At 42.5% G+C, this 16,353-nt stretch overlaps 3 protein-coding genes across 3 annotated transcripts in view; 2 read left to right on the top strand and 1 right to left on the bottom strand.

The window, feature by feature from the left end:
• LOC135494186 (uncharacterized) overlaps positions 1-16,353 on the top strand; it is a 56,088-nt gene that overhangs the window by 26,555 nt on the left and 13,180 nt on the right. The window lies entirely within an intron of this gene.
• Positions 1-16,353, bottom strand: part of LOC135494185 (protein draper-like) — a 71,162-nt gene that overhangs the window by 16,626 nt on the left and 38,183 nt on the right. The gene's annotated exons all lie outside the window — the stretch shown is intronic.
• Positions 2,883-5,991, top strand: LOC135493511 (ethanolamine kinase 1-like). Its single transcript, XM_064780889.1, has 5 exons — positions 2,883-3,017; positions 3,628-3,908; positions 4,701-4,865; positions 5,113-5,255; positions 5,861-5,991. Exons 1-5 carry the CDS (start codon positions 2,883-2,885, stop codon positions 5,989-5,991), a joined length of 855 nt encoding a protein of 284 aa, XP_064636959.1.

Here is a 16,353-nt window from a genome sequence, read left to right on the forward strand (position 1 = left end):
CTCGGGCCAAGGCCTACATTGTATACTGTAGCAGTAGCATGCATGAAATGGGGCATGGCCTCATAATTTGTGCCACAAATGATTTTAAATCTGGGCGGATCAATGAAATGCTGCATAGAGTCATTCTTCAAAGCAGACATTTCGCCTCATCACACGACTACGCCGGAGTATGGCATGCATCCAAACACTGATGACCATATATGCCCATGTGATATCATACGTTGCGCCAGGTACCCATTTGGCGAACTAATTCACCAGGATCGAATGAAATCTATCCAAACATGAAGAGATCACTGTCCGACAAGGGCTACTTTTGATGAGCACGTTCAGAAACTAAAAACATCAACAAATTAATCAGTTCCAGCTGACTACAAAAGACCTGAGGATATCAAAATTTAATTGCAAAAGACCTTTGCCCTGACGTCTTCGGATGTCCTCTTATCGTTGTTCTCATCGCGACATAGGGCCAGGCATACGTATGATCAATCCAGATGGATCGTCAGGGATCATCGTTTACTCAGAACATTGTCTCCCATCATATTATCTGTTGCTCCTGCGCAGCGCCTGCGCAGACGGAGGTCCCAGCTCTGCATGTGATGTATATACTATGCCCGCGCGTGGAGCTGTTTTTTCAGGATGGCTGGTTTGAAAGTATGGCCAGAATATCACAGCACTATTTTTAGGAATGACAAAACGTTCACGAGGCCTACGTCCTATATTATTTTCGAATCGGCCAATCACTCTGCGTTTGGCAATTTATGATGTTAGGCGTCACGAGGAAGAAATTCGTGTGATAAAGTTGTTTACTCTCGGCCTGGCAAATGAAACGCCACCATTCGAGGCCAATTCCCGTCCCACTTGTAGTTTAATGGGGTGGGCCAGCGCCGGTCTAACGAGGTCATACAGTCCAGTCGTTGCCGAAGGCGCCCCTACAATGTTTTGAAGCGTCTAATCAGTGTGGGGATTCGGACAGTGTCAGCAATGTCCACTATGGTTACCAAAATGGCTAGCAGACGACAAAAAAAAGTGAAAGAACATGCAGATTCAACCGTGAATATTTCCTGTTCAATGGCACTCGACGTGGATTTGCAGGTGAGAGATTAAACACATATGTAAATATGTTTTATTGATGGAGCTGTCCTGAATAAGTTGTGAAATAAGAGTTTTTATAGCCCTACGCCTATTTAAGGGTACAGATTGCGCTTATATCTACCATATCTGCCAAAGTTGAGATGATTATTGCCCGTGCTGTGTTGTGTCGCATGTACACCAGAACACTGAGGAAGATGTGATAAGAAGTCCTTCTCTCAAAGTGTTTCATAACATGACTTTAAATGCAATAATGGGAGGCAGACTGTCCGTTATGGTTACATGCGGACACCGTCATGACTGTCCCACATGGTTATGGTGTAACCATAGCGGACAGTCTTGACAGTGCACAGAGGTAACCATAGCGGACAGTCTGTCGTATATTTTTGCATTCAAAGTCACTTTATAGAACACTTTAAGACATGCTACACAACACAGCCCGTGCAATAATCTCCACAATTTAGGCAGATATGGTAGAAATAAGCCCAAATTGTGCCATTCATCAGACATAGGGCTCCAAAAACAATGCTTTCTCTACATATTCAGGACAGCTACATATAAACCTATTAACAGGTGTTAAAGCTCTCACCTAGAAACACCAACCAGCAAATCAACACCTTGTGCAATAGAACAGGAAGTATCCCCGGTTGAATCTGTCTGTGATTCAATTTTGTTGCTGTCGTCTGCTAGCGCTTTGGTATAACCATAGTGGACAGTGTTTAGCTGTCCGAATCCCCACACTGTTAATGGGCTGTCTGAATTTTTTCATGAGTCTAAACAGGTCACAATTTACACTATGATCTGCGTTTTTGCACGCGCTTGTCTCCGAAACGACAAGAAACATTCGTGCAGTCAGCCGAAGCAGATCCGACGCTCTTTTAGCCTGTACATTGTAATTCCATGCGGAGTACACATATCGTGTAAGCCTGTATCAGCAACTTATTCGCCAGAATGGCGTGAAATCGCATCTCCTGGGGAAGTACCTCCACGCCCTCCCCTAGACGTCGATACATCTGATTGGGGACACCATAACACAATCTGTATCAAGTGTACCAGTGAGTTTTCGCAAATTCCCGAAACGCCAACGTGAACGCCTGTCCCATTGTTCGCCATCGTAATCAGGAGCTCGAACGGTGGAAAAGGCGTTCGCGTTGGCGTTTCGGTGGCTTTGCGAAAGCTCCCTAATATGTAGACCTAACACATTATGAAAGAGTGTCCGGTTTGGAGAAATCCGAATATCAATAGACCAACTCAACGCTACAGTCCATGCGCATGATGCATAATATTTGGCCTATATAAAATCCCGTATAGCACCCAAGTCGTAGATGACACGATTTGGTACACGAGACGAACCTGGGCCATGTCCTCATAAGACTGGGTCATAAAATGATGATATTTAATCAATCAATTGATTTGATAATAAACAATCGACCCGGCGATTGACCGGGCATTCGATGATTGATTGAGCCACTGTCTGACAACACGCACTTTTAAAGTGAACTTAGCCTCCATTCTGGTTGTGACCAATTTTTATGATGGATGCAGCCCATCATGTAATGATATGAAGATTTGCTACGTCTGTCTATTACAACATTATGCTTATCTAGGCCTTTATTCTTGAATCAGATGGAAGGAGTAATGGTTGGAACATTTCTAAAGCCAACAAAAATGCACTTTTGATGAACTTTTAAATTGCGTGATAAGTTCCTTTTAATACCACGTCGACACTGACAACAAAATACAGCACCACTCAATAAAAATTGAAGTGTACTCAGTCTGTTACATTAGAAGCGATGGCTACTGACGTAAGATCACAACCACTCATTTTAGACGAATTTGTCAATGGAGAAGATCCTGAACCTGATCTGCGGAAAATATTTTTGAAGATAAGACCGCAATGGACCAAAGAAGACAAAATAGAGCTAAATGTAAGTATGGCATGCCACTGAGGTGCGTAGTTCGCCGAGGCAGACGATTGAGCTATGCACGTCATGTAGGATCGAAAAATGCATGGAATTCCAGCCCTTTACCACTTACGCAATAAAGCTGCTGCACATGGGCCCCAGCTCTGCTGTGCAATGTCCGTGCGTGGAGCTGTTCTTCAGTATAGCGGTTTGGATGATAGCCAGACTATCCCACCGTGTCTAGGTTTTTGACCTCACTTTTGCTACCTGCTTTGAAGGTGTCGACACGGTTAGATCTAGTTATTTCTGTTAAATTATTCCCCGATCTAGCTTCGCCGCGGTCGTGGTGGGTGGTGTATTCATGACATAGTCGAATCGGGGAGTTTCAAGGCGGTTATCGCCTGGAATAGGTGCTAACACACTGTCCGGGCCATCCTTGTTTGATAGGTAGTATATAGAGTCGTACACCAACCCGCCTGGTATAAAGTTGGAGCTGATGACCTTGGCTACTGTTAAAAACTGTCTAGATTTTCATTGCTTGCACCATTCTGGAGAACTTCCATGCACCCTCACCCTATTAGGAGCGTGCAAATTTGTCAGAATTGTCGCAGTTAATGTTTCTTTCTTTTCCCAGCCCTGTCCTGGATCCGGCTTTGTCAACATCATCCTTCTAGCAACCTACGATGGCAAAAAGGCAGATGCTGTGGTGGTCCGGATCTTCATTCAGAATGTCTACGAGTTCCTGATGAACAGGGAACGCGAGTTAGCGGCCACGTTGGTGTTTAATGAAAGAGGGTTAACACCAAATATTTACTGCATCTTCAAAAATGGAGTCTGTATGGAGTACATAATTGGAGAGCGCTTTGATTGGAGTGTGTTGGCAGAGAAACCACTAAATGATGAAAAAATTCTTAGGTAGGCTTTTATTTGCTCTTTATACTCGGCTTCAGAAGTAAATGACACTGGACTGATTTCTTCTGACGTTTGTTTTTTCCTAATTCTAATTTTGGGACACAAGAGGATTGTCACATTTTAATAACCATGGTTACCATTTTTTTGTATTTATTCGTTTAAATCGACGTAGTGCAATGAGTTTGACATTTTGTTCTCTGCCCAAAAGGACAGTGACATTTTCTCATGAAAAAGGCTATAGCTGACTGATTGTTCGACCTTTTATTAAGTTACTGCAAATCTATGACCGAAATTGTAGGCGGAAATTGTGATCAAAAGTTTTGCAATGTGCTTGCAAAAGACAAAAATTGACAGAAGAATGAAGGTGATACCGGCACGGTATTAACAATAGCTGTAATCTCTTTGCATTTGAATATGTGCATATTTTGATGGACGGACACGCGTCAACATCAGCTGCTGCGCATGTGATCAGGCCTATTTCGGCCGTAAAAAGTGGGGGAAGTTGGTCTCCCACCATTCAATCTAGGGGGAGCCACCTGCATGTACATTTTGGTCGTATTCAATCGACCAAGCTGTAGGTGGGTGGTTGTCCTCAGAGTGGTCAATCTCCTAGCTTGCCATTGGTAACGGTTGCTTACTGGTACTAGCACCGTTTACTAGCGTACATTTGGCCTGTTTGTGTTTGATCCGAGGCAAAGGAAGCGGAGTCCTCTCAGATCATTGGGAGATCGCAGAGTGGTACTACATGATTTTCCTAGCATTCAATCACTCAGTCTTTTCACATCACATTTGTAGATCAGTAGCGAGAGAACTGGCAAAATACCACAGTAAAAAAACAAGTGACATTGCTAAAGAGAAATATGGCCACCTCTTCCCAATGGTTCCAGAGCTAAAGATCAAAGCGGAGGAGTTGTTGAGTAATTTGCCGGAAACACTAGGCGAAACGGAGGCTGATGAACTGTAAGTAGGTCGTTGGGCTCTTGACTTTGCCCAATTTCAGTTTTTCTAGCCCTATTTGTTGCCTTCAAGGCAACTATTCGACAGTTCCCATGCACCAACATCATAAAATCAGCCCTTACTATTTATAATTACCGAGATAACTTACATTTTTGAGAGCTGAAACACCCCCTTCAAAACCTGCCCGCTTGACACTTATTTTTACAATGATTTACAAATTTTGTTGTAACTCATTTCTTCATCCTATTAGATTTAAGACGAAATTCCCAAGCAAAGCTTTGATAGAATCTGAGTGGAGAGATATGTTTGCTTTGATGGAAAGGACTGGTGTGCCACTTACGTTATGTCATCTTGATGCCCATCCGTCCAATATGCTTTACGTGCCCGAAGATGGTGAGTACGCAATTTCTGTGCAAGAAAATGTCCTCTGCTTCTAATCCCTAAGAGGAATAGCTGAGTTATCAAAGGCATTATACCAAATTGTCGGCTGCCCAATCACGAACACCTTCCACTCAACAAATCGAATTGCACATAAAATGGAAAAATGAAATATCTGACGTTATTATCACGCCTTTCTGATTTCGCCCTTGACCCAAGTGAGCCATTTTTGCAGCGGCCATCTTCGTGCAACGCTCTGCGCGGAGGCGAGGAATGGAATCATGACGTCATTGAGTTGTTTTCGATTACCCCGATACTGGTACTATGACACCTGGAATGAGAGGTGTGAAAAGGTTCCCGCCTTGGCAAGGTATGCCAGGAGTTGTGCAAACTATAACAAATAACGTGTTTCTCTACTTATTTTTAAGAGTCGAGACACGCCAAACACTTTCAGAAAAATAGTTTACAATCAATAAAATAGGGCAATGTGTATAACTTCATTTCTATTTCCTGATAAACCAGTAATTTCGAACGGCTTACCCCTTTGAATGCAAAACTTTAAATGTAACCACATACATATAGGTTTTTAAACTTTAAGTCCTTTGCCATCCTTCTTCCAGATCGGGTCATTTTTGTCGACTACGAGATATCAGCATTTTCTTGGCCGACTCAGGATTTGGCTACTTTCCTAGAATTTTCTGCGACAGGCAAGTTATTTTCGAATAAAGAGGCTATCACTCTTAGAAATTAAGGTTTTTGAGTTTCTGAAGGCGCAATAGGCTTAATCATGCTAAATTGCGTATGGCTGATAGTCCTGGCCTTTTTTGAGGCCGCACATAGGCACGATGTATAGTGTCGCGGATCGACGCCTATTTTAATGAGCTACCAGAAATGCTTGTAACCCTGCCTTTTATTTGGATACCCGTTACAGCCCAAGAGAGACCACTTTTATGATCTGCAGCTCTTTCCTTAAAGGATTGGTCTTCGACGGTAACTTCCCAGAGCGGCATCCCCCAGCACTGAGAAAGATGTTTCTGAGGGAGTACCTAGAAACGCAGAGGAGTCTGGGAGATCTGGATCATGACGTCACGGACCACGATGTGGAGAGACTCTTAGTCCTTGTCGAGAAAGCAGTATTAGTGAGTTTTCAAAACTGCTTCTTTCACGACTCTGTTACTAGTACTAGTTAACTGACCGCATTGTATTTGAGAAGATCATTCTAAAACAACTGGGCTTAGAATAAATTGCACATTACAGTGTAAATGCACTATGCGCCAATGAAGCCTCGTTTTGAATTCAGCCGTTCTGCTTGGGTTGGTACAAAATGTAGATTGCATTTCAAAAGTATTTCAAACCACTCTATTCGTTATTGAATTTGAGATGTTTTAGAATAGAAATTAATATCTCACTGTCGGTATTGATTAGAGCTAAAATTGGGTGGAGCTAAAACATTGGCCAAAACCTCGGCTACGCCTCGGTTTTGGCCTACATTTTAGCACCACCCTCGCGGTTTTGGTGAGACAGCCAATACGTCCAGTTCGGTATAAATTTCTTGAAACTAAATCATGACGATCAACAGTCAGTGAGAAAGTTATCACGCCTTGGATTACGATGGCACGTTTTTGGTCATGCTTTGTCCGTATCAGGCAAAGTAATAAATAAATCAATCAATCAAAATGAGAGTGTTTATAGTGCCAATATCAAGTGATAAGCGACACTTTACATTGTACATAGCTAAGAAACAGGTTTTTAAGTGACCCGCTGGTCAGTGTCCGCAAACTGATTGGCAGTCGGTTCCACAGCTTGGGAGCGACGCAAGAAAAAGGCTCTGTCTCCAACCTAGCCCTTGGCTGGTCAAAAAGCAAACGGGCCATCTGAGAATATTAATTGGCCGGTGGGTTGCTTAACCTGCAAAAGTTTCCGTAAATACAGTTGCGCCGTCCCCATGATGGCGCGCCACAAGGTCGCCAGCGAAGACGGAAAAAGGAAACCGCCAAAAGCGAAACAATACTGTATGGACTCGCAGCCTTTGCGATCATTCCCGGAGCGATTTTTGGTTGGCTAATTCAGATGGTTCGATCTCCTTTAGACGCTCTGTACAGTCCAAATCACAAATGACATCCATCCTGCTTGCGTGCCGAGTTGCGCACCAGTGACATGCTGATCTCTCTATGTTTACGCGCGACTTGCGTGCTGCTGAGTAGCACGTAAATGACGCACCAATGACGCGAACTTAGCGATGATAATCGTGGTTTGGACTGTGCATGGTGTACGTTGCCGTTTAGAAAAAACACAGTTTTGTTCTGCTGGAATCGCTTCACTCATAAATATTCACTACCCAACCTATCATAACGCACCCTGGTTCTTTTTTCAGCCACACTTCTTGTTTTATACTGGATGTTCTCTTGTGAATGCCAGCGGCCCTGAGAGAAACGGCGTCCCTAGAAAGAACATGTTACAGTAAGTACTGAGATCTGGACCAACAATATATGAAAAATACCTTCCGCCAGTGGGTCGGCCGAGATTGCCTGATGCTTTAAGTCTCTTTTCGCCACTCAAATGTTCGTTATGACGGCTGTCAAGTAAGAGCAATATCGTACTAATCAATCTTAACGCTAGACTAACCACTAGAATGGGCAATACTGAACTAGCATTGAAAAAATTATTGTCACAACATAGTTAAATCCCTGATACCCCATGATGAATTCCATGATATTCTAGCAGTTTCTAGGTTGATATGTCTACTTAATCAAGAATAGGCGGACTATGAAAAACCATTCATAAATATCTTTGAAATATTCAATATAACACTACAAAATATAATCAAACGATATGTACATGTATCTCCACTTTTGGCAAATCTCATGTTTCGCGAGATTCATGTAGTCAAATACCGTAGCCACTTCCAGAAGTATATAAGTATATACAAGAATGAGGCAAGTGCTGTAAATACAGAACTTGATATGAACGGATCAATTTGCCCCCTATCTGTAAGGACCAGATGATGGACAGGTAACCTACATGCTAATCAGCATGTTTTTTGTTCGTGGTTGGACAGGTACTGTATGATATATTCGACCAATCAGCCCTCTTGTTAAAACCGTTGTTGGACGGCTACTCTATTTCTACGGACCAATCAGCTGTCTTGTTTTGTTTCAGGCTCTCCCTCAATAACTACGGATGGTACATGAGAAATAAGGAGAGAATCCAGGCTTTAGAAGTCCCACAATAAATTTGGTGAAACATAATGTAGACATTTGAATAAGTGGCCGCAGCGGGAGAGCAGAAAAGGCGTAGATTTTTATTTATAAATGGCAAAGCAGAATTGCATTTCAATAGCCAAATTTAGCTTCGACATGATTTTTATGTATAAGTGCATATATAAGATAAAAAAAACGCCTTTTCTGATTCCCGGTACGGCCGCATATTCCAATGTATACAGTATCACTTCAATACTGACACACGCCGATGGAGAGTACACCCGACCAGTTTCCTGTAGTTTTTTCCCGTTTTACACTATACCACAACACTGGATGACACATGTTGATGGATAGAGGGCAAGCTACCCTTAGTATCTTATATTTTAACATTGCCACAACACTGCATAACACACGTTGATCGATAGTGGGCCAGCTTCCTATATAGCATCTTCCATATTAACATAACCATAACAGTGCTTGATACACGTTGGTGGATAGTGGGCCAGCTCCCTTCAGTATCTTCCATTTCAACACTACCACAACACTGCATGACACGCGTTGGTGGATAGTGGGCCAGCTTTCTTTAGTATATTCCATTTTAACATTACCACAACACTGCATGACACACGTTGATTGATAGTGGGCCAGCTTCCTTTAGTATCTTCCATTTTAACATTACCACGACACTGCATGACACACGTTGATGGATAGTGGGCCAGCTTCCTTTAGCATCTTCCTTTTTAACATTACCACGACACTGCAAGACACACGCTGATGGATAGTGGGCCAGCTTCATTTATTATCTTCCATTTTAACATTACCACATCACAGCATGACACGCGTTGATGGACAGTGGGCCAGCTTCCTTTTATGTTCCCTTTTAACATTACCACAACAGTGCATGACCACGTTGATGGATCGTGGGCCAGCTTCCTTTAGTATCTTCCATTTTAACATAACCACAACACTGCATGACACACGCTGATGGATAGTGGGCCAGTTTCCTTTAGTATCTTCTATTTTAACATTACCACAACACTGCATAACACACGTTGATGGATCGTGGGCCAGCTTCCCTTAGCATCTTATATTTTAACATTGCCACAACACTGCATAACACACGTTGATGGATAGTGGGCCAGCTTCCTATATAGCATCTTCCCTTTTAACATAACCATAACAGTGCTTGATACACGTTGGTGGATAGTGGGCCAGCTTCCTTCAGTATCTTCCATTTCAACATTACCACAACACTGCATGACACACGTTGGTGGATAGTGGGCCAGCTTTCTTTAATATATTCCATTTTAACATTACCACAACACTGCATGACACACGTTGATGGATAGTGGGCCAGCTTCCTTCAGCATCTTCCATTTTAACATTACCACGACACTGCAAGACACACGCAGATGGATAGTGGACCAGCTTCATTTAGTATCTTCCATTTTAACATTACCACATCACAGTATGACACGCGTTGATGGACAGTGGGCCAGCTTCATTTTATGTTCCCTTTTAACATTACCACAACAGTGCATGACCACGTTGATGGATCGTGGGCCAGCTTCCTTTAGTATCTTCCTTTTTAACATAACCACAACACTGCATGACACACGCTGATGGATAGTGGGCCAGTTTCCTTTAGTATCTTCTATTTTAACATTACCACAACACTGCATAACACACGTTGATGGATCGTGGGCCAGCTTCCTTTAGTATCTTCTATTTTAACATAACCACAACAGTGCATGACACAAGTTGATGGGTAGTGGGCCAGCTTCCTTTTATGTTCCCTTTTAACATAGCCACAACCACAACAACACTACATGACATTTGCTGATGCATAGTGGGCCAGCATTCCTTTAGTGTCTTCTATTTCGCCACACAGGCGAGTCATCGTCATGGTCAAGTGATAATCATTTTGCTAGTTTTAGTGTCTGAAACATGTTAAAGATGATAAAACGGCCCTGCAGCATTGGGAAATCCTATTTCATGCTTACACTTGGTATCCTCATAATTCGTTGTATCTCTTCTAAAGATTTAATATATACCGTTCAAAACAACTTCGTCTTTTTGTTCACTTAGTTTTTGTGTTAGACCATCGAGGGCACTTGCACTCTGCCAGGAAGGGTCGATGTCCTAACACGACTTAAACGTCTGATTCTCCAAAAGCGCTCTCAACCTGGGTCACCGCGATTAAACTAGGGTATTTTCCAGAGCAAATTTTATGTATGCTCGATTAGTTGGCAGTGCACTTTTATTCAAATGCGCGGATGATTATATATTAATTACCAGATAACCGCGCCGGTGGCTGGGGCCGAGCGATCGAGGTACACACTCTTAAAATCAATTAGTAAAAATGACTATTTTTAATCTGTTTCATTTTTATTACTTTGGTAGTACGTGTAATTCCTATTGCACCTTCTGGAAAGTTAGTTGTTTTAACTACCAAACGAGTAACTCTTAACCATTCTGATGATTATTTTTACTACTAATTTTCAATTAGAGTAACTACTGCATGGTTACCGGTAGTTCCACTACTTTTTTTTACCAATATCACAGTTGGTGCGATAACAACTACTGGACTACAGTTGTTTTACTAACAAACATTAAAAGTGCACGACCTTAAAACATCCCGTAATCGTAATCGTAGGTGGTGCGGAAACTCCCTATTAGGCAAGATTTGCAACCCTTAAGAAACAAGGACAAAGTACGAAGTGAGTCGCCGAGTCCTGTGCTGATTCATTCACACGGCCCTCGTATATGGTAGGCTGTAGTGGACATAAATGCCGATTTATGTTCTAGGACACAATTCCTGTTCAGCGTTTGGTTGATTAATGGTCGAGAACAGAATTCCTGTACTGATATTGGCTGATTTATGTTCTGGACCATTATTCCTGGCCAGTGATTGGTCGATTAATGGTCTAGAACAGAATTCCTGTACTGTGATTGGCTGATTTATGTTCTAGCCCATTATTCCTGGTCAGCGGTGATTGGTTGATTAATAATTATGTTCTGGAACATAAATCGGCATTTATGTCCACTACGGCCTACCATACTCGACCATTTATCAACCAATCGCTGAACAGGAATTGTGTCCTAGAACATAAATCGGCATTTATGTCCACTACAGCCTACCATAGATGTCAACAGCCTGTCTGAAATAAGATTTGAACAATCGACCGGTTGACCGGGCATTCGATAATTGACTGACAAGATTTTTTGTGCATTTGAAAATACCTGTTTAATATGTCATGGAAACTATTTGGTACTTTAAAAGTGAACTTATCCTCCATTCTAGTTGTGATCAATTTGGGATGAAGGATGCAGTCCATCATGTTAATGATTTGCTGGAACATTGGGGAGATAAATTTATTTTGATATTACTTCGACCCTGACAAAGCCCATGAGAATAACTGATTTCACCCAAGCATATTGAAGTGTGCTGTTGGATTAGAAGCGATGACTGCTAACGTACGATCACAACCACTCATTTTAGACGAAGTTGTCAATGGAGAAGATCCTGAACCTGATCAGCGGATAATATTTCTGAATATAAGACCACAATGGACCAAAGAAGACAAAATAAAGCTAAATGTAAGTATGGCATGCCACTCACATTTACGTCATGTAAAGGGTCGAAAAATGGTGGGTGGTGTCTTCATGGCACAGTCGAATCGGGGAGTTTCAAGGCGGTTATCGCCCGGAACTGGTACCAACACACTGTCCGGGCCATCTTTGCTTGACAGGTGGTATATAGGGTCTAACGATAAAGTTGGAGCTGATGACCTTGTCTACTGTTAGAAACTGTCCAAATTTGGTGTTCATCGCTTGCACCATTCTGGAGAACTTCCATGCACCCTCGCCCCATTAGGAGCGTGAAAACTTGTCAGAACTATCGCAGTTAATGTTTTGTTCTTTTCCCAGCCCTGTCCTGGCTCCGGCTTTGTCAACATCATCCTTCTAGCAACCTACGATGGCAAAACAGCAGATGCTGTGGTGGTCCGGATCTTCATTCAGGCCTTCGAGTACATGATGAACAGAGAACGCGAGTTAGCTGCCACGATGATGTCTAATGAAAGAGGGTTAACACCAAAAATTTACTGCATCTTCGAAAATGGAGTCTGTATGGAGTACATATTTGGAGAGCGCTTTAATTGGAGGAGGTTGGCAGAGAAACCACTAAATGATGAAAAAATTCTAAGGTAGGCTTTTATTTGCTCTCTATACTCGACTTCAGAAGTACATTTTACTTGGCTGAATTCTTCAGAGTTTGTTTTTTCCTAATTCTAACTTTGGGATCGAAGAGGATTGTCACATTTTAATAACCATGGTAAGTTTCGAATGTTTTTGTATGTATTGTTTACATCACTAGTGGGAGGCTTTTTCCGACTTATTGACGGTCTATCTTACTTTTTCCTGATTTATCCTACATATCTCCAACATTTTCCGACTTTGTCCAAAAGGTCCGATTTTCATAAAACCTGTGAAAACAACTAGGTCTTCTCAAAGAAGACCATTAACGATCAAAGGCATTTGTTAAATGGGGTTAATGAGGTGTGTTGCAAACACCCAGAGTGACCCTAGGTGTGAATACTAATTACTTCCTCCCCTTTGGACCCTTTGCATGTCACACATGAGTGCATCTGGCTTGAGCCACTCCATTTTTAAGCAGGGGAGACTATGTAATACTAGACGCAATGGTCCCGGAACCGCCGACAGGCGGCACCACCTCACGACGAAGGCTTTTGCGGACCGCTTCAAATGGTTTCATAAGTCATATTCCTGGTTGTGGATTTCGACCTCCAGTTATCTATGATAGAACCCGCTCCAATCGGTTTAACCGCATGGAATAGTTAGCAAAATAATTGTCAAGGTTGTTTACGGTGAAAAGGAGCACGGACGAAATTTGACTTAGAAGAAAAAAAGGATTTTATCGGTGAATATCAAAACTGATGACGCGTCCGAAATTGTGAACTGATAATTTTTAGCAAGATCCGATGACGACGCAGACATTGCACAATTTTGTGACGTTGCACCACACACGATTTTATGACGTTGTACACCTCGTGTATGCACGTGTATGCTCATGTCATCGTGCGGTAAAATATGACAGCCACGGTTGCCGGTACTTTCGGTGTTTGCGCCTTGTAACTGGTAAATTTGTGGAAAGAGCCATGTTTCAAGTGACATAAGCCATTAGGAATGCGTGTGTATTCTTTGGGCGGCTTGTAGTAATTAATGACACCGAGCTTGAAGTCAAGTAAGTAGTACTAGTGTGGGCCTAGGCCCGACCGGCATCCACTCTGCTCATTTCATGATTTGGTCGCCTACATACATGATGTACACCTACGTACATGCATACGGTATCATGCCTACAACATGCATGCTGTCGCGCCGGTTTCCCTGTCACAGTCTCGGCTAGTTATGACACAGTTTACATTAATTTTCCCCATGTTTTGAGAAGTGATAAGATGCACCATCTTTTTCTTGGGGGCCCTGGGTTGTGATATTTTAGTAGCGTAGTGGCTCCAAACAGGGAGAAACTCACTACACACTAGGCATGCCCCATGGCCATGGTACGTGTACATGTATGTAGGCTATGCCTTGTCAGCAGTCCGTGATATGAAATCCAGCCCTTTGTGGATAAAGAAAACAAATTCTTGTCTCTTGCTAAACATTCATAGTCCATGGCCATGGGCGCATGCCGACCCGGGCCCGGCCCCCCTACTATGTAAAAATTCTTTGAAATTGAATATGAAATTTGAGCATCTTAGAACAACTTTTTCAAAAACCGCAATCTGCTCCTGTCTAAACCATGTAAACTATGGACTCAAATGTCACACGTGTCCTGGATACATAGGCTAGGCCTTGGTCATGTAACATGGTGGTCAATTTCAAATAGGCCTTGTGTCCAGGTAGGAAGTGAAATTCAACCATACCACGCATTGTACATGGTGTTACACTTCTACCGGAAGACGAGGCTTTGTTTGTAAAAGAAGAGTAATCCTGTGAGGGTTTTTTTGAATTCGTGCATGTCTTCCAATGTTTATCATTCATGTATTTTGAATGCTTTTGGTTATGATTTGATATTACAAAAACTTGGCCTCTTTGTGAAAATGCCTTTTCAAAATTTCCGATATCCAAAAACCATCTACTATCCTATATAAACCGACTTACTCTTTTACTGACCCCTTATCCAGCCACTCCAAATTAACTACGAAATGGTCATTGGAAGCCGAATGTTATCCCAATCCACTCACACTTGATATTAAACTAAGAAGTATCAGTCACATTTTCAGGAAGAAATGCCCTAAACGGGTGCTTGTAGCACACTTGTGACTTGGAAGTTAACAGGTGAACCCTCCAAAAGGCCTCCAAGGCCAAAATCATGCTGCTTGGCATGATTATGAAGAATTCTGACAAATTGGATTCATTGTTTCATCATTATAGAACTTCCAAGTTCCTAAAATAAAAGTGCAATTGCCACCTGGTGGTTATGCGGATACCTTCTCATCTCAGTTCAAATATCTGTAGGCCTAGTGTGTCCTCTCATCCCATCACTTCAACTTTTTGGTACACGTCACTCCATTCATCATTGGAAGTCAGATTCGTGTGCAATACATGACATTTGCCATGACCCGAGCATTTATCACCTTCTCCAGCAAATGTCATAGCAATATCAGTGCTGAAGCTATCATCCAGTGTTCAACACAACTTCATTCTTGCAGTTCATGACATATACGCAATGGAAATGTCCACAAGACCTCAGTCGTCTGTTGTGTCCTTAGCGACAGAGGCGGGCTCTGTATGAGACAGGATGCATTCACAAGTGCAATGTTTCATGCCAGAAAGTTCCACAACATGACATGCACCAAACTTCTTGCAATTATGACGTCAGTGCATACAGCACATTCCAGTGCCCAAATGCAGCAGGGACAAAATCACATCAATGCATCCTTCTTCTCGTCAACCACAACTGTCCGATATTCCATGACATTTCTATCTGAATGTGAGTACAAACAGAACCAATCAACTTGTATCCGCTTCATCCATTTAACATCTGCAGCACAATGTGAGAGGACGCATTGCCTTCATAAGGCACAGGGCACCTTCTCCCCAAAACTGAATACTTACGATGTTATTTCCGTCACAGGCTTGACGACAAGCGCTCCCACACTTGCTCTATACAATTCCTTTACCATTCTATCACATTCTCATTGTGAAAAGTCCCCTCCACTTCTTATACAAATTAGCTAGTTCTCAAACAACAACTGGACAGATAACATTTCATTCCAAAATCAGGGACTTCTCCAACACTCCTAGACAATAAAAAGGTGCAAGGACAGTAATGACAGTCCCAATTCACCTCTGCTGGTACCCGGCAAAACATGACACCAAAAACACAAACATGTATCACTCAATCGCCTTAGAATATCATGTTTCTGAAAATCCAACGACAACCATTCTCACGTCATCTTCACAGGATTCTAGAGGTGGGATGGGGAAGAAGGCATTGAACTTTCAGGGATGCTGCATTCATGCAGGTGGCACCACCTAGCAGGCAGCGGTACCACATCAGTCTTCACATCATTAAAGCCCTATGATCACCACAGGAGAAAAACCATCCACCATTGCCACCCCAAACCCACAAATACAACCCTACAAGTCGAGAACACCCTCCATATGGCCAAACTCACTGCTCCTTACTAAATAAGCTCAAATAACCAAACCCAGCTTGTTCCGACAACTCTGGATCAGAGTCTTTCAAATAAAGTGTCAGGAAACTACATCAAAACTCCGCCCGTTTCGGATGACGCGTGATGGGACAGTGCTCTCTCGGGCCACGTGGTACACCCAAGCCAATTCCGCAAAACTTGTCTTTGAACAATTCTTCGATCAGCTTAACA

This window comes from Lineus longissimus, chromosome 9, assembly GCF_910592395.1.
Source record: "Lineus longissimus chromosome 9, tnLinLong1.2, whole genome shotgun sequence".
NCBI lineage: Eukaryota > Metazoa > Nemertea > Pilidiophora > Heteronemertea > Lineidae > Lineus > Lineus longissimus.

What these genes read in the sequence shown, in the direction of transcription:
- LOC135493511 (XM_064780889.1), top strand. Translation starts at nt 2,883, where the DNA reads ATGGCTACTGACGTAAGATCACAACCACTCATTTTAGACGAATTTGTC. An exon ending in GAAACGGAGGCTGATGAACT is followed by an intron (nt 4,866 to 5,112) that starts GTAAGTAGGTCG and finishes TCATCCTATTAG; the next exon opens with ATTTAAGACGAAATTCCCAA. An exon ending in GCTTTACGTGCCCGAAGATG is followed by an intron (nt 5,256 to 5,860) that starts GTGAGTACGCAA and finishes TCCTTCTTCCAG; the next exon opens with ATCGGGTCATTTTTGTCGAC.